This window comes from Microcaecilia unicolor, chromosome 12, assembly GCF_901765095.1.
Source record: "Microcaecilia unicolor chromosome 12, aMicUni1.1, whole genome shotgun sequence".
Taxonomy (NCBI): domain Eukaryota; kingdom Metazoa; phylum Chordata; class Amphibia; order Gymnophiona; family Siphonopidae; genus Microcaecilia; species Microcaecilia unicolor.
Window position 1 is genome coordinate 112,576,906 of NC_044042.1, and position 23,988 is coordinate 112,600,893.

Here is a 23,988-nt window from a genome sequence, read left to right on the forward strand (position 1 = left end):
AAACTTGACCTGAAAATATATACCTTGGAGGAAAGGAGAAACAGGGGTGACATGATACACACGTTCAGATATTTGAAAGGTATTAATCACCAAACAAACCTTTTCTGGAGACGGGAAGGCGGTAGAACTAGAGGACATGAATTGAGGTTGAAGGGGGGCAGACTCGGGAGTAATGTCAGGAAGTATTTTTTCATGGAGAGGGTGGTGGATACATGGAGGTGGTGGAGATGAAAACGGTAATGGAATTCAAACATGTGGGATAAACACAAAGGAATCCTGTTTAGAAGGAATGGATTCACGGAATCTTAGTGGAGATTGGGTGGCGATGCCGGTACTTAGACAGACTTCTACGATCAGTGCTGGGCAGACTTCTACGGTCTATGCCCTGACTTACTAGATTTTTATGGGCTAGAGTGTAAATTTTAAGGGGCTTTGACATTAACTTCAGAACTTTTGGTCCAAGAATAGCGCTGGGCAGACTTCTACAGTCTGTGCCCTGAGAATGGCAAGGACAAATCAAACTCTGGTATACATATAAAGTATCAAATACCATGTAAATGAGTTTCTCCGAGGACAAGCAGGCTGCTTGTTCTCACTGATGGGGGTGACGTCCACGGCAGCCCCTCCAATCGGAAACTTCACTAGCAAAGGCCTTTGCTAGTCCTCGCGCGCCCATGCGCACCGCGCATGCGCGGCCGTCTTCCCGCCCGAACCGGCTCGTGTTCGTCAGTCTTCTTTTGTCCGCGCTCGGTACGGTCGTGTTTTCGCCGTGTCGGGCCCCGCAAAGTCGACCTTGCGCGTTCGTCGTGTTGTTTCACAAAAAAAAAAAAAATCCATTCTGTGTGGAAAAAGACTCTTGGCCTTTTTCCCCCCCCGCTATTTTCAGCTTTTTCGCCCCGGTAAGTTTTCTTTCGTCGTCGAGGTAGGCCGCTTTTAGGCCTCGGGTCGAAGTTTTCTTCCCCTTGTTTTTTCGGTGCCTTTTCCGCCATTTCGACTTTTGATTTCGCCGGCGTGATTTTTCCGCCCATGACATCGAAGTCTACCAGCGGCTTCAAGAAGTGCACCCAGTGCGCCCGGGTCATCTCGCTCACTGACAGGCACGCGTCGTGTCTTCAGTGCTTGGGGGCTGGGCACCACCCGCAGGCCTGTAGTCTGTGTTCCCTTTTGCAAAAGCGGACTCAGGTAGCGAGATTGGCCCAGTGGAACGTTTTGTTCTCGGGCTCTTCGTCGGCATCGGCACTGGGGGTATCGAGTGCATCGACGTCTTCAGCGTCCAGAGCTTCATCCTCGGCCGCCAGTGCATCGAGTGCATCGAGGCATCGGCCCTCTGCATCGGCACTGAGACATTGGACAGCTGCATCGACGTCGGTGGTACCGGGACCTCGTCGGCTGATGTTGTCGGACGGTGGTGCTTCGTCTGGAGTGCAGGTGAGGGCTGTCCATTCCCCTGCTGGTGGCGGTGAGCCTTCGGGTGGGTCTCCCCCTACCCTGAGGGCTCCTGCGGTACAGCCCCCCCGAGACCGACCTCCTTCGGCCTCGGCCCCGAGGAAGCGACGGCTGGATTCTACGTCCTCCTCGTCGGTGCCGGGAAGCTCCGGTGACATGCTTCGTTCCAAGAAGTCGAAGAAGCATCGTCATCGGTCTCCTTCCCGTGTCGGCACCGAGAGCTCTGGGTCGCCGAGGGAGTCGGCACCCAGCAGGCATCAGCACCGAGAGGACCGCTCACCCTCTGTTCAGGAGGTGTCGATGCGCTCCACTCTGGACAGCCCGGAACAGCCTCCACGCCCGGAACAGGTTCTGACGTCGACGCCTGCATCGACCTCCATGCCTTTCTCTGCAGCCGCTCTGAACGAGAGCCTCCGGGCCGTTCTCCCAGAGATTCTGGGAGAGCTGTTGCGCCCTAACCCTCCGGTACCGGCGGTGCTTGCGCCACCGGTACCGTCGAGCGTGGCGCCGGCTGGCCCATCGCCCGAGGTGAGGTCTCCGGCATCGGTGCCGCGTGCGGTACCGACTGCCGTCGCCTCCCAGGAAGGCTCCCCGACTACGTCGGCGGAGGGAGCTTCGCCGATGCGGGCGAGGGAGTCTACCTCTCGACGCCCCCATCGTGGACGTGGCTCCACAGAGTCGAGTCGGGCGAGGTTGCAGACACAGGTCCATGAACTTGTGTCTGACACCGAGGGTGAGGCCTCGTGGGAAGAGGAAGAAGACCCCAGATATTTCTCTGACGAGGAGTCTGAGGGTCTTCCTTCCGATCCCACTCCTTCTCCTGAGAGACAGCTTTCGCCTCCCGAGAGTCTGTCTTTTGCTTCCTTTGTCCGGGAGATGTCTACGGCCATCCCCTTCCCGGTGGTTGTGGAGGACGAGCCCAGGGCTGAAATGTTTGAGCTCCTGGACTATCCTTCTCCACCTAAGGAAGCGTCCACTGTACCCATGCACCATGTCCTAAAAAAGACATTGCTGGCGAACTGGACCAAGCCTCTAACTAATCCCCACATTCCCAAGAAGATCGAGTCCCAGTACCGGATCCATGGGGACCCAGAGCTGATGCGCACTCAGTTGCCTCATGACTCTGGAGTTGTGGATTTGGCCCTAAAGAAGGCTAAGAGTTCTAGAGAGCATGCTTCGGCGCCCCCGGGCAAAGACTCTAGAACCTTAGAATCCTTTGGGAGGAAGGCCTACCATTCCTCTATGCTCGTGGCCAAAATTCAGTCCTACCAGCTCTACACGAGCATACACATGCGGAACAATGTGCGGCAGTTGGCGGGCTTGGTTGATGCGCTCCCCCCTGAGCAAGCCAAGCCTTTTCAGGAAGTGGTCAGGCAGCTGAAGGCATGCAGAAAATTCCTGGCCAGAGGGGTGTATGACACCTTTGATGTTGCGTCCAGGGCCGCTGCTCAAGGTGTGGTGATGCGCAGGCTCTCATGGCTGCGTGCCTCCGACCTGGAGAATAGAATCCAGCAGCGGATTGCGGACTCACCTTGCCGTGCGGATAATATTTTTGGAGAGAAAGTCGAACAGGTGGTAGAGCAGCTCCACCAGCGGGACACCGCATTCGACAAGTTCTCCCGCCGGCAGCCTTCAGCCTCTACCTCTACAGGTAGAAGATTTTTGGGGGGAAGGAAGACTGTTCCCTACTCTTCTGGTAAGCGTAGGTACAATCCTCCTTCTCGACAGCCTGCGGCCCAGGCTAAGCCCCAGCGCGCTCGCTCTCGTCAGCAGCGTGCGCCTCAGCAAGGCCCCTCGGCTCCCCAGCAAAAGCAAGGGACGAGCTTTTGACTGGCTCCAGCAGAGCATAGCCGACATCCAAGTGTCAGTGCCGGGCGACCTGCCAGTCGGAGGGAGGTTGAAAGCTTTTCACCAAAGGTGGCCTCTCATAACCTCCGATCAGTGGGTTCTCCAAATAGTCCGGCAAGGATACACCCTCAATTTGGCCTCAAAACCTCCAAATTGTCCACCGGGAGCTCAGTCTTACAGCTTCCAGCACAAGCAGGTACTTGCAGAGGAACTCTCCGCCCTTCTCAGCGCCAATGCGGTCGAGCCCGTGCCATCCGGGCAAGAAGGGCTGGGATTCTATTCCAGGTACTTCCTTGTGGAAAAGAAAACAGGGGGGATGCGTCCCATCCTAGACCTAAGGGCTCTGAACAAATATCTGGTCAAAGAAAAGTTCAGGATGCTTTCCCTGGGCACCCTTCTTCCCATGATTCAGGAAAACGACTGGCTATGCTCTCTGGACTTGAAGGATGCCTATACACACATCCCGATACTGCCAGCTCACAGACAGTATCTGCGATTTCAGCTGGGCACACGTCACTTCCAGTACTGTGTGCTACCCTTTGGGCTTGCCTCTGCGCCCAGGGTGTTCACAAAGTGCTTGGCTGTAGTAGCAGCGGCACTTCGCAGGCTGGGGGTACACGTGTTCCCATATCTCGACGATTGGCTGGTGAAGAACACATCCGAGGCAGGAGCCCTGCAGTCCATGCAGATGACTATTCGCCTCCTGGCGCTACTGGGGTTTGTGATAAATTATCCAAAGTCCCATCTTCTCCCAGTGCAGAGACTCGAATTTATAGGAGCTCTGCTGGATTCTCGGACGGCTCGCGCCTATCTCCCAGAGACAAGAGCCAACAACTTGTTCTCCCTCGTCTCGCGGGTGCGAGCGTCCCAGCAGATCACAGCTAGGCAGATGTTGAGATTGCTAAACCACATGGCCTCCACAGTTCATGTGACTCCCATGGCCCGCCTTCACATGAGATCTGCTCAATGGACCCTAGCTTCCCAGTGGTTTCAGGCTGCTGGGGATCTAGGAGACGTAATCCACCTGTCCACGAGTTTTCTCGAATCCCTGTATTGGTGGACGATTTGGTCCAATCTGACTCTGGGACGTCCCTTCCAAATTCCTCAGCCACAAAAAGTGCTGACCACGGATGCGTCTCTCCTGGGGTGGGGAGCTCATGTCGAGGGGCTTCACACCCAAGGAAGCTGGTCCCTCCAGGAACGCGATCTGCAGATCAATCTTCTGGAGTTGCGAGCGATCTGGAACGCTCTGAAGGCTTTCAGAGATCGGCTGTCCCACCAAATTATCCAAATTCAGACAGACAACCAGGTTGCCATGTACTACGTCAACAAGCAGGGGGGCACCGGATCTCGCCCCCTGTGTCAGGAAGCCGTCAGTATGTGGCTCTGGGCTCGCCGTCACGGCATGGTGCTCCAAGCCACATATCTGGCAGGCGTAAACAACAGTCTGGCCGACAGGTTGAGCAGGATTATGCAACCTCACGAGTGGTCGCTCAATTCCCGTGTAGTGCGACAGATCTTCCAGGTGTGGGGCACCCCCTTGGTAGATCTCTTCGCATCTCGAGCCAACCACAAAGTCCCTCAGTTCTGTTCCAGGCTTCAGGCCCACGGCAGACTGGCATCGGATGCCTTCCTCCTGGATTGGGGGGAGGGTCTGCTGTATGCTTATCCTCCCATACCTCTGGTGGGGAAGACTTTGTTGAAACTCAAGCAAGACCGAGGCACCATGATTCTGATTGCTCCTTTTTGGCCGCGTCAGATCTGGTTCCCTCTTCTTCTGGAGTTGTCCTCCGAAGAACCGTGGAGATTGGAGTGTTTTCCGACCCTCATCACGCAGGACGAAGGGGCACTTCTGCATCCCAACCTCCGGTCCCTGGCTCTCACGGCCTGGATGTTGAGAGCATAGACTTTGCCTCTTTGGGTCTGTCCGAGGGTGTCTCCCGTATCTTGCTTGCTTCCAGGAAAGATTCCACTAAGAGGAGTTACTTCTTTCTATGGAGGAGGTTTGCCGTCTGGTGTGACAGCAAGGCCCTAGATCCTCGATCTTGTCCTACACAGACCCTGCTTGAATACCTTCTGCACTTGTCTGAGTCTGGTCTCAAGACCAACTCCGTAAGGGTTCACCTTAGTGCAATCAGTGCATACCATTACCGTGTGGAAGGTAAGCCGATCTCAGGGCAGCCTTTAGTTGTTCGCTTCATGAGAGGTTTGCTTTTGTCAAAGCCCCCTGTCAAACCTCCTACAGTGTCATGGGATCTCAATGTCGTTCTCACCCAGCTGATGAAACCTCCTTTTGAGCCACTGGATTCCTGCCATCTGAAGTACTTGACCTGGAAGGTCATTTTCTTGGTGGCAGTTACTTCAGCTCGTAGAGTCAGTGAGCTTCAGGCCCTGGTAGCCCAGGCCCCTTACACTAAATTTCATCATAACAGAGTAGTCCTCCGCACTCACCCTAAGTTCTTGCCAAAGGTTGTGTCGGAGTTCCATCTGAACCAGTCAATTGTCTTGCCAACATTCTTTCCCCGTCCTCATTCCTGCCCTGCTGAACGTCAGCTGCACACATTGGACTGCAAGAGAGCATTGGCCTTCTATTTGGAGCGGACACAGCCCAACAGACAGTCCGCCCAATTGTTTGTTTCGTTTGATCCCAATAGGAGGGGAGTGGCTGTGGGGAAACGCACCATATCCAATTGGCTAGCAGATTGCATTTCCTTCACTTACGCCCAGGCTGGGCTGGCTCTTGAGGGTCATGTCACGGCTCATAATGTTAGAGCCATGGCAGCGTCGGTAGCCCACTTGAAGTCAGCCTCTATTGAAGAAATTTGCAAAGCTGCGACGTGGTCATCTGTCCACACATTCACATCTCATTACTGCCTGCAGCAGGATACCCAACGCGACAGTCGGTTCGGGCAGTCAGTTCTTCAGAACCTGTTTGGGCTTTAGGATCCAACTCCACCCCCCGAGGGCCCTGTTTGTTCTGTTCCAGGCTGCACTCTCAGTTAGTTGGTAAATTTTTTAGGTGAATCTCAGTTATGTCCTCGCCGTTGCGAGGCCCAATTGACCATGGTTGTTGTTTTGAGTGAGCCTGGGGGCTAGGGATACCCCATCAGTGAGAACAAGCAGCCTGCTTGTCCTCGGAGAAAGCGAATGCTACATACCTGTAGAAGGTATTCTCCGAGGACAGCAGGCTGATTGTTCTCACAAACCCGCCCACCTCCCCTTTGGAGTTGTGTCTTCCCTTGTCTTTGTCTTGCTACATACGGGACTGACAAACACGAGCCGGTTCGGGCGGGAAGACGGCCGCGCATGCGCGGCGCGCATTGGCGCGCGAGGACTAGCAAAGGCCTTTGCTAGTGAAGTTTCCGATTGGAGGGGCTGCCGTGGACGTCACCCCCATCAGTGAGAACAATCAGCCTGCTGTCCTCGGAGAATACCTTCTACAGGTATGTAGCATTCGCTTTATCTTGTTGGGCAGACTGGACAGGTCTTTATCTGCTGTCATTTTCAAAAGAGAAGGACGTCCATCTTCCGACATAAATCGGAAGATGGACGTCCTCACAGAAACGTCCAAATCGGTATAATCGAAAGCCGATTTAGGACGTCTCCAACTACAGTCCGTCGCAAGGACAGCCAGAGTTCAAGGGGGCATGTTGGAGGCATAGTGGCACGCCTAACACTTGGACGTCCTTGACCCATAATTGAAAAAAACAAGGACGTCCCTGAACACTTGGACGTTTTCACCTGGTCGTGTTTTTCTTACGACTAAGGCACAAAAAGCTGCCCGAAATGACCAGATGACCACCGGAGGGAATCGGGGATGACCTTCCGTTACTCCCCCAGTGGTCACTAACCCACTCCCACCCTCAAAAAACATCTTTAAAAATATGTTGTGCCAACCTCAGATGTCGTACTCGGGTCCATGACAGCGCAGGCAGGTCCCTGGAGCAGTATTAGTGGGTACTGCAGTGCACTTCAGGCAAGCGGACCCAGGCCCATACCCCCCCCTACCAGTTACGTTTGTGGAGGAAACAGCAAACTCTCCAAAACCAACCACAAACCCACTGTACCCACATCTAGGTGTCCCCCTTCACCCGTAAGGGCTATGGTAGTGGTGCACAGTTGGGGGTAGTGGGTTTTGAGGTGGGGGTTGGGGGGATCAGCACACACGGTAAGGGAGCTAGGTACCTGGGAGCAATTTATGAAGTCCACTGCAGTGCCCCCTAGGGTGCCCGGTTGGTGTCGTGGCATGCAGTGGCGTACCTAGGGTAGTTGACACCCGGGGCCGGTCATTTTTTAACACCCCCCCCCCCCCCAAATCCAGTACTAGGCATGCCGAGAATACAAAACACTCAGGACCTATAGAGCAATTCTACCATACCATAAGCAGTCATTTCTACGAGTCACACAAGGAAAAGGAAAGCATCTTAAACACTACAGTGAGCACTAGAACATCAATTCACCTATTGTAAAACGAAACCAGACAGATTAGTACAGATCGTAGATCCTGCACAGTCAATGCCAACTGAAAGCCATATCTTTTTCACAAACACAGATACACCCTAGTCCACTATAGAATAAGTAATCATAAACTTTCTATTTAGACAAAAATTAAATTGAACCCCCAATGCCAGACTCTGCATACAATGCAACACCACAGAAACAGAAACTGTCCCCTAGTACTGTGCAAAATATAAAGACAGCAGATGTAAATTTGAAAAAAAACCCTAACAAGTACCAATCACCACTTTACAAATTAACAAATAGAAATAAATCAGATACAGAAAGGAAAATAATACCATTTTATTGGACTAATCCATTTAGCTTTCAGAGGCCAAAACCTCCGTCCTCGGGTCAGTACAGTATAGTGCTGTTACAGTATCCTATCCTGACCTGAGGAAGGGGGTTTTGTTCTCCGAAAGTTAGTCAAAATGTATTAAAATTAGTCCAATAAAAAGATTACCTTATTTACATGTTCTATTATAAACATTTAACACATCTACAATACTTTATCCTAAAGCAAAAAAAATAAAAAAATATATTTTATTTACAGTTTGTTGTCTCTGGTTTCTGCTTTCCTCATCTTCTTTTCACCGTCTTCTTCCATCCAGCATCTATCTTCACTCTCTCTCTCTCTCTGCCATCCAGTGTCTGCCCTCTCTGCCGTCCCTTCCATCCACTGCCTGCCCTTTCTCTCTGCCCCTTCAATCCACCATTTGCCCTCCCTCTCCCATCCATCCAGGGTCTGCCCTCCCTCTCGCTCCCCCTTCCATCTAGGATCTGTCCCCTCTCTCTCTGTGCCCCTTTTTTCAGCCCCCAGTTCCAGCCCCCTTCTCCCCTCTGAACACCCCCACCCCAGTCCCCTTCTCCCCTCCCCTTCTCCTGTCAGAGACCCCCACCACAGTCCCCTTCTCTCCTCTGAACACCCCCATCCCAGTCCCCTTCTCCCTTCCCCTTCCCTTCTCCCCTCTGAGATCCCCACCCCAGTCCCCTTCTCCCCTCCCCTGTCTGAGACCCCCACCCCAGTCCCCTTCTCCCCTCTGAACACCCCCACCTGAGTCCCTTTCGCCCCTCTCCTTCCCCACCTCAGTCCCGTTAAAACCGGCGAAGCAGCGTCGCAGGCAGCGCCTCGTGCCCTGCTTGTAAAAAAAAAATCAAATCTCCTTCCTTCTCCTCCTCGTCTTGACGTCGACTCGGGCCTTCCAATCAAATTGATTGGAAGGCCCGAGTCGACGTCAAGACGAGGAGGAGAAGGAAGGAGATTTGATTTTTTTTTTTTTTTTTACAAGCAGGGCACGAGGGGCGCTGCCTGCGACGCCTGCTTCGCTGGTTTTTTTAATGTGCGGCGCCGCGGGAACGGCCACGGGAGGCGGCGGGAGCGGAGCACCCCCCACCCACTGGCACCCGGGGCGGACCGCCCCCACCGCCCTCCCCCCCCTTGGTACGCCACTGGTGGCATGTCAGGGGGGACCAGTGCACTACAAATACTGTCTCCTCCCACGACCAAATGGCTTGCATTTGGACGTTTCTGACATGGACGTCTTTGGTTTCGAAGATCTCCGAAAGTCAGAAACGTCCATGTCTAGGGACATCCAAATCTAGGGACGACCAAATTTAAGGATTTGGATGTCCCTGACGGTATTTTCAAAATGAAAGATGGACATCCATATTTTTTTCGAAAATATGGGTTTCCCCACCCCTGGATTGGGACGTTTTGCGAGGATGTCCAAATTGCAACTTGGACGTCCCTTTCGAAAATGCCCCTCCACATATGTTACTTTTTTAATTATTTGCAGTTTTAAGATGTTGGGGGAAAATGATGGGGATGACTGAGGTAAACTAACAGTACTAGATACAGACGCTACTCGCATTTCCAAGACTAGAAGCCAGATGTGTGGTTGTAGTGTTATTTTATCTCCCCCTTTCCAATCAGCATTCTCATATCCAGGGTTTCAGGGTAACCAGCAATATATGCAAATGAGCTGTATGGAAGTATATATCTGAATATTCATTATAGATATCTTGAAACTTGGCTCATTAGCAGCCCTCAAGCATTAGAATTTTCAGTTACCTAAAGGTTTGTTTACGTCATGTTCACCAGTTAATGCCAATATTGTCAGTTGATTCCAATTAACAGCCAGTTATTCAATTAAGTTACATGTACAACTGACCTTATTGTATAAATTGGGCACTTCAGTTTGCACATTAAACATAAAGTTGGATGCCAGTTTTATAGAATTAGTGGGTTTGAGTATAAATTTTTGTAGACGTGAATCGCTTGTTTACTCTTTCCAAAAATATTAGGACTAGGGGACACGCAATGAAGCTACAACGTTGTAAATTTAAAATGAATCTTAGAAAATATTTCTTCACTCAACGTTTAATTAAACTCTGGAATTCGTTGCCAGAGAATGTAGTAAAAGCAGTTAGCTTAGAGGGGTTTAGAAAAAGGTTTGGATGGCTTCCTAAAGGAAAAGTCCATTAACCATTATTAAAATGGACTTGGGGAAAATCCACTGCTTATTTCTAGTAACATAGTAATTTTTGTGTATATTTTGTTGTGTAAAGAAATAATTTTTATTGTTCTGTCCTTTTATATTTCATATGTGATTTGTTCCCCGCTTAGACTTTTATAGCTATAGCGGGTTATAAATAAAGTTTTATTATTATTAAAATGTATTGTACTGTTTTGGGATCTTGCCAGGTACTTGTGACCTGGATTGGCCACTGTTGGAAACAGATACTAGGCTTGATGGACCTTCGGTCTGTCCCAGTATGGCAACACTTATGTACTTATGTACATTTTTCAGAGAAGCCAGTTTAGGAACATAATTCTCAAAGGGTCCCTTTTACTAAAGCTTAGCTTGTGGAAACGGACATTAGCGTGCACTAAGGGGGCCCTTTTATAAAGTGTTGGTAAGCCCAACACGGGCTTACCACATGCTAATCTGGAGCTACCCCTGGCCCAACGTGGGCGCCGGTGGTAGTTCCAGCCCCAGCACGCACCATTTCCTGCGCTAGGGAAAATTGGCCTGTATTTTTTTAGTGTGGTGCTAACCCGATGGTAATTGGTGCTGCGCGCTACCTGTTTTTCTGCTGGGTTAGTGTGGGAGCCCTCGGTGTCTGGTGGTAAGTGCTTCCCCCGCATGGGCACACAGTAAGAGCAATCTTACCTCATGGCTATGACTGCTTTCAGCCTTTTAGACCTACTACGGCAAAAAGGGAGGCCTCCGCCGCTAACGCAAGGCCCTTTGTATTGTACTGTTTTGGGATCTTGCCAGGTACTTGTGACCTGAATTGGCCACTGTTGGAAACAAGATGCTGGGCTTGATGGACCTTCGGTCTGTCCTAGTATGGCAATACTTGTCTACTTATGTACTTTTTACCGCAGCTTGGTAAAAAAAGACCCCTAAGTGCTATGTGTTTTATTTTATACCTATGGGCCACGTGGCCCTTAAAGCACGCTAATATCCATTAGTGCGTGCTAAGGTTTAGTAAAAAGTACCTCAAAGTTAGGAGAATAAATCCTTTATAAATCAAGCCCACCAGCTTTTTTCTTGCTTATTTCAGACTAACTTGAATTTACTACGAGACCTTGCTGTGTTGACAGCCCAGAATTTCAAAAGCAGAGCAGACCGAGGCCCGCTATTTTCTTTGCACAGGTAAGGTGAGGCAGTCGGCATAATGTTCTTCTCTAACTCTATCCATTAGGTGAAATGGTGACATGAGCAAGTTCTCACTTTAATGTATTTTATGCTGTTGACTTGTTTTATTGTGTTATGATGCAACTGTTGTATATTTTAAGTGATTTTGATTATTTATTTAGTAACTGCCTTTATGAAGAGATTCATCCAAGGCAGTGTACAGCAGGTACAGTTTAACATAAAATTTCCTATTTTGTTAATAGCATAACAATAGTAAAAATAACCAAATATAAACATAAATACAATAAATGAGGTAAACTTGAGATTACCAAATTAATAGGACTCCCATGAGGGGAGGAAGTGACGTCACCAACAGAAATGGCAGCTTGAGCCTAGAGCTCCGGCAAGCCCCAAGCAATAAAGACGACCACTACGATCAGATAGGCGCACCGTGGCAGTTTTATAACGGACAATCACGCAGGGAAGCGGGTAGAAGTATTATATATGACTTCCAAAGCCGTAGCAATTGATCTGTCAACGTTTGCGTACCCGGGCCCAACTTACGAGCAAGCAAAACAAAACCCCGGAGGAGCAAATGATGCGAGTATCGCAGAGCCCCCTGCCTCTGTTCGAGTCGGGAGACGGCCCGAGACAAGAGGAAACGTCGCTCCAAGAAATCCAATCGTGGCTAATAGGAATAAAAAGCGACATTAAGGCTGTGTGTTCAGATCTCGCAACATTAGGGGCGGACCTGAGAGGAGAGATTGGAGCGCTCGGTACCCGAGTGGCGGAAGCTGAAGAAAGATTAGATGATCAAGCTGAAGCTATGCAGAGGATAACTGCACAAGTTAAAGAAACCAGGCAAGAAAGACAACAAATATGGGAAAAACTAGCGGATTTAGAGAATAGAAGCAGGAGATGCAACATATGATTTCGGACTTCCAGAGGTGCCCATATATGGAGACTGAAGCAGTAGCACAGAAGATAGCAAGTGCCCTTCTTACAGAGACGCAAATTAATAAAGACCCGCTAGAGATCCAAATGATTCGAGCACATCGAGCGCTGGGAGCCCAGAGGGCGAATAAACTGAGAGATTTAATAGCGTGCTTTAGCGACTTTAAATTAAAGGAGAAAATTTTATATGCCTCCCGGGTGGCTGCAGACTTTAAGTGGGATTCATACTCAATAGAGTGCTATCAGGATCTAGCAGCAAACACCCTAAAAAGGAGAGCGGAACTGAAGCCTGTTACCCAGCTATTGCATTCGGAGGAAATCAAATACCGCTGGGGGCATCCCTTTACACTTCGCTTTTATAGAGATGGCAGATTGCACCAATTACGATCTATGGAAGAGGCGACAAAGATTTTTCCAGAAGAAGCACTTAACAAGGAGGATAATTATGTCCGGCAAACTGTAACGCCGAAACCTGCTAAGTCCAGATGGCAAAGAGTGACAACAGGCAAGGGCCGTTTACAACGACAACAATCAGAATCTCGACTAAACAGGTCTGAGGAGACCACTAAGAAATGACATAAAATAAACATTGCTTAGATAAGCATGGTAAAACAGGACACTAGTCCAGAACCTGACTAGGTCAGGGTAGAAATTGTTGGAACGCACAGCAAGATATTCAAGCTGTATGTAAGTTAGGGCCAATAGCCCATTTAATGTTATGATTTGTTTAGAAAAGATGTAAGAGACACTCATGTAGGTGATATGGGTGTGTCATCAGGACAGGAAGGGGGGGGATTATAAGGGGGGATGAGAATATAGGTAGGGAATATATATTAAACCCAGTGACCAGGAGCAGATACACAAATGAGATAGGAGGTCATGACCAGATAGAGAGTGAAGGCAGGAATAGCTATCTTATACCTATAAGATGAGCACAGTCAAATTTGTGACCCTTAATGTAAAGGGGTTAAATTCACCAATGAAAAGACAGCTCATGTTTAAAGAGATTCAACGCCTGAGGTCAGACGTGGCATTTATACAAGAGACACACTTGCAACCGGACAAGGAATATCTATGTCATAATGGCAGGTTCCCCCATCTGTATTGCATTTAATCATAAGGAAAAAAAAAAAAACGAAGGGAGTCCTAATAGTGCTATCTAGTAGACACCCTTGGAGGATAAATGAGATAATCCGAGATAGAGAGGGTAGGTACCTTTTATTGGTAGTGCGGGTGGGAACACAGACGATCATCTTGCTTAACATATACGCCCCAATGAGCGTCAAGGCACATTTTTCACAGAACTGTCAAAGGTCTTAGCGAAACATATCGAAGGTACCCTCTTGGTAGGTGGTGACTTTAATCTGACATTGCAACCAGCACTAGATAACTGAACAAATGGGGCGAGATACTCCCAAGCAGACAGGGCCCAACTACACAAATTTCTGGGAGGCTGGCAGCTATTAGATTTATGATGATTTAAGCACCCTCAATTGCGGGCATACACCTTCTATTCAGCGGTACATAACTCTCAATCGAGGATTGATCTATGGTTGGGTCCTCCCAACCTAATCTCTAGTATGGGAAACATACAGATCCACCCCATAACGTGGTCAGATCATGCGCCAGTAACATAGAACTAGCAGTGAATGCCCCTGCGGCGCCCCAGTGGCGCTTTGACGATGGGCAACTGGCGAATCCTTCAGTGGTCACGAGCCTGGAAACGGAGATCAAGGATTAATACATAAGTATATAAGTAATGCCATACTGGGAAAAGACCAAGGGTCCATCGAGCCCAGCATCTTGTCCACGACAGTGGCCAATCCAGGCCAAGGGCACCTGGCAAGCTTCCCAAACATACAAACATTCTATACATGTTATTCCTGGGATTTTGGATTTTTCCAAGTCCGTTTAGTAGCGGTTTATGGACTTGTCCTTTAGGAAACCGTCCAACCCCTTTTTAAACTCTGCTAAGCTAACCGCCTTCACCACATTTTCCGGCAATGAATTCCAGAGTTTAATTACACGTTGGGTGAAGAAACATTTTCTCCGATTTGTTTTAAATTTACTACACTGTAGTTTAATCGCATGCCCCCTAGTCCTAGTATTTTTGGAAAGCGTGAACAGACGCTTCACATCCACCTGTTCCACTCCACTCATTATTTTATATACCTCTATCATGTCTCCCCTCAGCCGTCTCTTCTCCAAGCTGAATAGCCCTAGCCTCCTTAGTCTTTCTTCATAGGGAAGTCGTCCCATCCCTGCTATCATTTTAGTCGCCCTTCGCTACACCTTTTCCAATTGTACTATATCTTTCTTGAGATGCGGCGACCAGAATTGAACACAATACTCAAGGTGCAGTCACACCATGGAGCGATACAACAGCATTATAACATCCTCACACCTGTTTTCCATACCTTTCCTAATAATACCCAACATTCTATTCGCTTTCCTAGCCGCAGCAGCACACTGAGCAGAAGGTTTCAGTGTGTTATCGACGACGACACCCAGATTCCTTTCTTGGTCCGTAACTCCTAACGTGGAACCTTGCATGACGTAGCTATAATTCGGGTTCTTTTTTCCCACATGCATCACATTGCACTTGCTCACATTAAACGTCATCTGCCATTTAGCCGCCCAGTCTCCCAGTCTCGTAAGGTCCTCTTGTAATTTTTCACAATCCTGTCGCAAGTTAACGACTTTGAATAACTTTGTGTCATCAGCAAATTTAATTACCTCGCTAGTTACTCCCATCTCTAAATCATTTATAAATATATTAAAAAGCAGCGGTCCTAGCACAGACCCCTGAGGAACCCCACTAACTACCCTTCTCCATTTAACCTCACTCTCTGTTTCCTATCCTTCAACCAGTTTTTAATCCACAATAGGACATTTCCTCCTATCCCATGACCCTCCAATTTCCTCTGTAGCCTTTCATGAGGTACCTTGTCAAACGTCTTTTGAAAATCCAGATACACAATCCAGCTTATAATCGAACGAGAAAAACGCCCAAGTTCCGACCTAAATCGGGAGATGGGCGTTTTTCTCACAAAAACAAATAAAGCGGTATAATCGAAAGCCGAACCTTGGACGCTTTCAACTGCACTCCGTCGCGGATGCGGACAAAGTTGACGGGGGCGTGTCGGAGGCGTGGTGAAGGCGGAACTGGGGCGTGGTTATCACCCGAACAGAGATGGGCGCCTTTCGCCGATAATGGATGCGTTTGTAGCTAGAATTTAGGGCACTTTTCCTGGACCCTGTTTTTTCACGAATAAGGCCCCAAAAAGTGCCCTAAATGACCAGATGACCCCCCAGAGGGAGTCGGGGATGACCTCCCCTGACTCCCCCAGTGGTCACTAACCCCCTCCCACCACAAAAAAATGATGTTTCACAACTTTTTATTTTCACCCTCAAATGTCATACCCACCTCCCTGGCAGCAGTATGCAGGTCCCTGGAGCAGTTGTTAGGGGGTGCAGTGGACTTCAGGCAGGTGGACCCAGGCCCATCCCCCCCCTACCTGTTACAATTGTGCTGCTTAATGCATAGTCGTCCAACCCCCCCAAACCCACTGTACCCACATGTAGGTGCCCCCCTTCACCTCTTAGGGCTATAGTAATGGTGTAGACTTGTGGGCAGTGGGTTTTGAGGGGGATTTGGGGGGCTCAACACCCAAGGGAAGGGTGCTATGCACCTGGGAGCTCTTTTACCTTTTTTTTTTGTTTTTGTAAAAGTGCCCCCTAGGGTGCCCGGTTGGTGTCCTGGCATGTGAGGGGGACCAGTGCACTATGAATCCTGGCCCCTCCCACGAACAAATGCCTTGGATTTATTCGTTTTTGAGCTGGGCGATTTCATTTTCCATTATCGCTGAAAAGCAAAAACGCCCAGCTCACACCTTGGCGAATAAAACATGGGCGTCTATTTTTTTATGAAAATACGGTTCACTCCGCCCCTTCACGGACCCGTTCTCGGAGATTAACGCCCATGGAGATAGGCGTTTCTGTTCGATTATGCCCCTCTATATCAACCGGCTCCCCTTTGTCCACATGTTTGTTTACTCCTTCAAAGAATTGAAGTAAATTGGTCAGGCAAGATTTCCCCACACAAAAGCCGTACTGACTCGGTCTCAGTAATCCATGTCCTCGGATGTGCTCTGTAATTTTGTTTTTAATAATAGCCTCTACCATTTTCCCCGGCACCGACGTCAGACTCACCGGTCTATAATTTCCCGGATCTCCCCTGGAGCCTTTTTTAAAAATGGGTGTTACATTGGCCACCCTCCAATCTTCCGGTACCATGCTCGATTTTAAGGATAAGTTGCATATCACTAGCAGTAGCTCCGCAAGCTCATTTTTCAGTTCTATCAGTACTCTAGAATGAATACCATCCGGTCCAGGAGATTTGCTACTCTTCAGTTTGCCGAACTGCCCCATTACATCCTCCAGGTTTACCGTGAAGTCAGTAAGTTTCTCCGACTCGTCCGCTTGAAATACCATTTCCGACACCGGTATCCCAGCCAAATCTTCCTCGGTGAAGACCGAAGCAAAGAATTCATTCAGTCTCTCCGCTACGTCTTTGTCTTCCTTGCCTAGCTATTAACGATAACAGGGAGGTCTCCTCAAAGATATTATGGAAGGGCTTTAAAGCTGTTAGAGGAAAGATAATCGCACTACAGGCACATATTAGAAGACAGGCGAAAGCCAATACTCAGAAACTACAAGCAATTCTGCTTACACTTACGGCGCAGGCTAACCAACCGCTCACTGCTACACGCATTCAAAGGAGAATACACGCAATACAATTGGAATTTAGAGAGCTGCAACTGGCGGAGGTAGCAGAACAGCTGCTACGTGTTAGGCAAACACACTTTGAGTTTGGAAATAAGGCCTCGAGATTACTAGCACACAAGCTGAAAAAAACGCACAATGAACACGTATATTCATTCTGTCCATGATGCTGACGGGGAACACTGTACAAAGCTAGAAGACATTAAGACAATCTTTCATAAATTTTATACAGAGCTCTATTGTGCGGAAGACAACGCACAACCGCAAGTGATACAAGCGTAGCTCGAACAGACAGCACTCACCAGATTGTCAGGGATAGAGGGAGAGACACTATCAGTCCCTTTAACTACAGAAGAGGTGACTTGGGCCATAAAAGATCTACCAAATGGGAAGGCTTCGGGGCCAGATGGCTTCACAAACAGATTCTACAAATGTTATAGTAAACTAATAGTGCCGAAACTGGTTTGAGTATAAATACTCCAGATGGAGCTGCCATACTTATGGCGGTTGGCAAACATTACAGTTATACTGAAACCAGGAAAATACCCCCAGAATTGCGGCTCCTATCACCCGATATCCCTGCTGGGGACAGATTATAAAATATTTACAAAAATCGTAGCGAAGCGGCTGCAAAGAGTGATGCCGAAATTAGTACATGTGGACCAAACAGGTTTTATAACAGGAAGGCAGACATTCAATAACACGCGCAGGGCAATCAATCTGATTCATGAGGCAGAAACCACAAAACAGCCCACACTAATGTTATCACTTGACGCAGAAAAGGCATTTGACCGGGTCCAGTGGCCTTTCATGTTTTTGGTGCTAGATCATATGGGCATATCGGGACAGTTTGTCACATGGCTCAAACTATTATATAAGCAACCAATAGCTGCCTTACGAATTAATGGAATTGGCTGAGAACCGAAACAGTTAGGACGAGGGACTGTTGCCATTATTATTTGCACTGACAGTGGAGCTGTTGGCCCAGGCCATTAGACAGCATCCAGATATAAGTGGCCTGGTCCTGGGAGAAGAGACCCATAAGTTAATGTTATTCGCAGATGATATATTACTCACATTAACTAACCCCCAGAACTCATTACCTGATGTGATACAAAGCCTCCGTAAATATGGACACCTTTCAGGGTTCTGAGTGAATATGGATAAGTCCGAGATCATGGGGCTGGGATTAAAGCTCCTGTACTTGTTTATGGCATTGCCCATACCAATCCCCAAGCAATTCTTTCGCCAACTACATCGGAAAATATTTGCCTATATCTGGCAGCATAAGCCGCCAAGAGTAAGAGCAGACATACTATTCCAACCCCCCAAAAAGGGGGGCATGGGAGTCCCAAATTTTGCTCTCTACCATAAAGCGGCAGAATGGGGATCGGAAAGTACCAAACCCTGGCTACAAAAAGAAAGGCATTGGCTAAAATTAGGAGACACTATATTATGGGCACCTCGTAGTCAGCTCCTGATGTGCATAGGACTGGCGCCTTTGGCGGTGCGCCTCCCCCTACAGAATGGTATGCTATGTGACAGAAGTTCTTACCTGGCAGAAGATATTTTAGTCGTATGAAAATACAGAATATGATGGGGTGCCCGGGGGGGGGGGCAGTAAATAATGTTTATAGAATATGGAAACAACAGGGCCTTATGACTCTCGGCCAAGTATGGAAAGATGGGAAAGGGGTACCCTTCACAGAGTTGCAGGAGGAATATGGCTTGCCAGCCACCCATCTTTATCACTACAATAGAGTGCGAGACTGCATAAACAGGCGAGCCAAGGGAGAGCTGACATTAAAAGAAACAGATATAGAGAGGGCACTTGGTGGGGGATGCCACAAGGGGTGTGTCTCGCGACTATATAGCGCATTACTATTACATCATACACCAATAATGCGGTATATACAACGCTGGGGAAAAGACCTACAGCAAGAGTATGAGCCTAGGAGCTGGGAAAAGGCAATGGGATATATGTTGTGTCGATTTCCAGTTCAATGGTGGAAAATAGCTATAAAATATTATATAGATGGTATCTGACACCCAATAAGATAGCAAAGATGTTTGGACAGGGTGGGGATCACTGTTGGAGAGGATGTATAGAGTCAGGCGATATGATACATATCTGGTGGTCCGGCCCTAAAGCTCAAACTTACTGGACTGAACTATTACGCATTCTGGAGCAAATCATTGGAGAACAATACGCCTTGAGGGCGGAGACTTGCCTACTACATTTTCGACCAGCTGGAGTTCAATTGTTAGAACACCACTTGGCATCGATATGGCTGGTGGCAGGGAAAATCACACTAGCATCGGATTGGAAGACCCCCCACACACCACCAATGGCAAAGGTTATCCACAGAATGGACTATTTATACCAGATGTCTAAGCTAACTGCAATAAAGGCTGGTAGGATGATACCATTTCACAAACAATGGGACAAATGTTACGTGGGAGATTGAAGCAAGGATTAGTCACTAATGATAGTGACTCCACACAATAGATAAGAGTCATGACGGGACAGTGAATTTTTGAAGTGTTGGACACTGGACGCAATATCTGCCATATAGGGGAGGTGGGAGGGGGGTGAGGGGAGGGAATGTAAGGTTTAAAGGATGTACACTGTTTGATAGTTATGTATCTTGAATGATAATTTGTGGTATACAGAAAAACAATAACAATAATACAAAAAAAAAGGGCAACTGTCTTATATGCGGTATCTTCAATAAAAAAAATTTGGATAATATACTGATCTGCTTGCTCAATTTCCCCATAAATAGATACCATTTGGTCAGGTCATATAGAATATTAGAATCCACTTGGATTCTCAACGCTCGTTAAAGAATCAGGTCTCAGCTTGAGTAGGTATATGGTTTGTGTCTCTGTCCATGATTCTACAATTATTTATCATTAAAGAATTTACAAATAGTGGTTCATGCTCTGATCTTTTTCAAGGCTATCTCCCATTATAATGGAGTTTGTCAGAGTGGGAGATAGCCTTCAAGTAGTCCAAAACATGACGGTGAATTTATTAGGAGGCTTGAAGTTTAGGGAGCATGTTAACCCACTAGTGTGGTCATTAACGCTGGCTCCCAGTTAATAATTCCTCCTGGGATGGGGAACCTTTACATGATCAGTGCTTTTTTGTGGCACACATTACTGTAAAATGGTGAGATTGTTATGTAAATACTAGTAAAAAAGGCCCATTTCTGACACAAATGAAACGGGCGCTAGCAAGGTTTTCCTCGGAGTGTGTATGTTTGAGAGAGTGTATGTGAGAGTGACTGTGTGAGAGACAGAGTGAAAGTGTGAGTGTGTGTGTGAGAGAGAGAGTGAGTCTGGGTGTGAGTGTGTTTGTGAGAGAGTGTGTGCAAGTGTGTATGTGAGACACAGTGTGAGAGAGAGTGTGTGTGTGTGTGTGCGAGAGAGAGAGAGAGAGAGAGAGAGTGTGTGTGAGACACAGATTCTCTGTGAGAGTGAGTGTATGAGACCAAGCGAGTGTGTGAGTGACTGTGTGGCACATAGAGAGTGAATGTGGTACAGTGTGAGACAGAGTGTGTGAGAGTGTGAGTCAGAAAGACATTGTATATGAGAGAGAGAGTGTGAGCCCTGCCCTCCTAATCCATGCCCATCCATGCCCATCTGTCCCCTCTATTCATCCCTATCCAGCAATTCCCCTCTCTCCCTGAGCTCTGCCCTGCAATCCATATCCATCCATGCCCATCTGTCCCCTCCATTCATCCCTATCCAGCAATTCCCCTCTCTCCCTGAGCCCTGCCCTCCCAATCCATGCCCATCCATGCTACTCTGTCACCTGCCCCCTCCATTCATCCCTATCCAGCAATTCCCCTCTCTCCCTGAGCCCTGTCCTGCAATCCATATCCATCCATGCCCATCTGTCCCCTCCATTCATCCCTATCCAGCAATTCCCCTCTCTCCCTGAGCCCTGCCCTCCCAATCCATGCCCATCCATGCTCCTCTGTCCCCTGCCCCCTCCATTCATCCTTTTCCAGCAATTCCCCTCTCTCCCTTCCATGACACTCCCCCCCTCGCATCCATGCTCCTCTCTCTCCCATGTCCCAGCCTGGCCCGCCCTCTTCCCCCCCCCCCCTTCGCATCCATGCCCCCCCCTTCGCATCCATGCTGTCGTTTCTCCCCTGCCCTCCCGCTCCCATTGTTCAACTTTACTGCCCACCCTCTTCTCTCCCCCCAACATCCCTTTTTTTTTTTTTCTTTTTAAATTTACCTCCGTGGCGGTTCCGGCAGCGCAGCGTCAGGGAAGGAGGCGGCGCTCCCGACGTCTAGCCTTCCCTTCGCTGTGTTCCGCCTTCTGACGTCAGAAGAAGGCGGAACACAGCGAAGGGAAGGCTAGAGACGTCGGGAGCGTCGCCTCCTTCCCTGACGCTGCGCTGCCGGAACCGCCAGCACGGAGGTAAATCTAATATAATTTTCTGCCCTCGACGTCATGACGTTTGACGCGAGGGCGGGGCAGAGACGGCTGGCTGGCTTCACACCATGAATCCACAAACCCTACAGCCAGGGAGTGTTTGAGTGACTTCAGAACGTTGTCTTCAGAATGTTCACGGTGCGTTTTATTATATTAGATAAGGCATGGTGCTTTACCGAAGTTTAGGCTGAGTGATAATGTAGGGTGGGGGAGGTGGAAAATAGGTATGCTGTAATTTCATGCACTTTATATAGACATTGAGGATATCTATTATATATTTGTGATTTGATGTTTTATTCTGTAAGTCTCTACAGGCTGAATGGTAGTAGCGTCTGCTAAGTGCAGTAAAATGAAAATGAGTACCGACGCAGCAGTTTATAATATATTCATAATATACACTTTAAAAATTATAACACTGCTTTCAAATACATCAAACTAAGCATTAAAAAAAAGAATAAGAATTTGGATTTTGGATTTATTTATTTGCCTTTCCAAGGGCCCTGTTTACTAAGCAGCGTTATATGTGCGTTAATATTTTTAACGTGCATTAGTCATGTACGTGCCTACAATGTTCTTATAGGCGCCTGCATGGTTAGCGTGCACGGTGAGTGTAGTCACGCTAAAAACATTAGTAAACAGGGCCCCAAAACTGAGCTCAAGGTGAGTTACAGTCAGGTACGCAAATTATTTTCCTATCCAAGTTGTTATACCTGAGAAAATGGTGAAATGACTTTCCCAAAGTCAGCAAAGAGCATCAGTGGGAGAAGCAGGATTTGAACCCTGCTTCTCAACCTCTTGCTCTTATCATTAACCATGGTGTTATTTTCAAAATTATTTTGGGGATATGATGCATGCCGTCTAGAAAACTGGTTTGTTTCCAGCCTTATGTGCAGCTTATTGGGGAACTGTGAGCTGCTTTAGAGAGTCAGGTGGCCTCGGAATCAGTTATATCTTCCCCGGGTCAGTTCTAAGCTGTCAGTAGATTCAGCTAACTTCAGGAGCCAACCAGAAATGGTTCTTAAAGAAGATTTGGTGAGAAATAACATGCAAATTGCACAGGTGGACCCTCTTCTGACTTAGAAAACAAAAAGAAAGATCCTGTCCTCTCCCACACATCATTTTTTAAATTCCTTTTTATTTTTTATGCCACTCAGGAAGGATGGAGATAACGAGTTTATGAACATTGTCACCAGTGAGATTGGGACAGAGGTGAGTGTGATGATTTCCATGAACCCCTGCCATGCTCTCCGTTTTCCCCCAAATTTGGGAATCACCATTCTTTGATCAGGCTATATGAAAGTGGGGGTGCAGTCCAGATAATGACCAGTGGAGTAGAGTTGAAGTCCACTGCAGTGCCCCCTAGGGTGCCCCATCTCCTGGGATGTCTGGGGGACCAAGCTACTAAAAATGCTGGCCCCTCCTACATCCCAATGGCTTGATTTTCCATGTTTTTCACTTGAACACTTTTTATTTATTTTTTTTTTTTTAATGGACCAAAAGAACCAAAACATTCAAACCACAAAATCTTGTTAGAAACAGTATTTTCGAAAACAAAAGCTAGACATTTTTTTTTTTTTAAATAAACTTCTTTCCTATTCAGATTTTGGAATTTTTTGCAAAATGTCTAAAGTTGGGCTTAGACGCCATATCGAAAATGCTCCTCTGTTGCAATCCTTGCTCTCCTTGGGGAGAACAGGGGGTAGGGAGGTAATATTCAGCTCGCAGCGGTAAACAGATGTGGGTTGAACTGTTCAGTGCCAGTGCATGCACAGCTCCCAGCATTGATATCCAGGTATATGCACTGACCCAGAAGTTATTCAGACCGGTGCCCGGTTAACTCTGCACATAAAGTTAAGACAGCCTTTCTGCTGTCCTAATTCTATGCGCTAAGGGGTCCTTTTACTAATTCATGGCAAAACGTGGCCTGCAGTAGTGTGGGCGTGTGATTTTGGTGTGTGTCAGGCTAGTATTTACCGCATCTGGGGGAAAAGAGCTTTTTTGTTTTTTCAATGGGCCAGAAAAAGGGCCTGCAGTAAAATTGAAACCAGCACTCTCCTATTTATGGCCTGAGCCCTTAACGCCACCCATTGATGTAGTTAGTGGTAAGGGCTCATACACTACACACGCGGTGACTGGTGGACACCTGCCAACAGCCGATTAATGCCGGAAACGCTGCACACGATAAGAAATTTAAAAAAAAATATTTGTCCCGGTGTTATGGGTGCGTATCAAATCCGAAATTAACACCAGGGGAGCGCACTAGCCTGGCAGTAGTGTCGTTTTGGCATGTGCTGCACGTGCGTACATCCTACTGCGCCTTTGTAAAAGGGCCCCTTAGTTAGCTAGCTAGCAAACCAAATA

The 23,988-nt window shown here is 48.0% G+C and overlaps 1 protein-coding gene across 2 annotated transcripts in view; it reads left to right on the forward strand.

Moving 5' to 3' along the window:
- The window catches only part of AARSD1 (alanyl-tRNA synthetase domain containing 1), a 223,285-nt gene that overhangs the window by 186,850 nt on the left and 12,447 nt on the right, over window positions 1-23,988 (forward strand). For both annotated transcript variants that reach the window (XM_030220995.1, XM_030220994.1), the window contains 2 exons: window positions 11,362-11,453; window positions 22,782-22,836. In XM_030220995.1, the coding sequence (XP_030076855.1) occupies window positions 11,362-11,453; window positions 22,782-22,836 (147 nt within the window). The remainder of the gene's footprint in view (window positions 1-11,361; window positions 11,454-22,781; window positions 22,837-23,988) is intronic.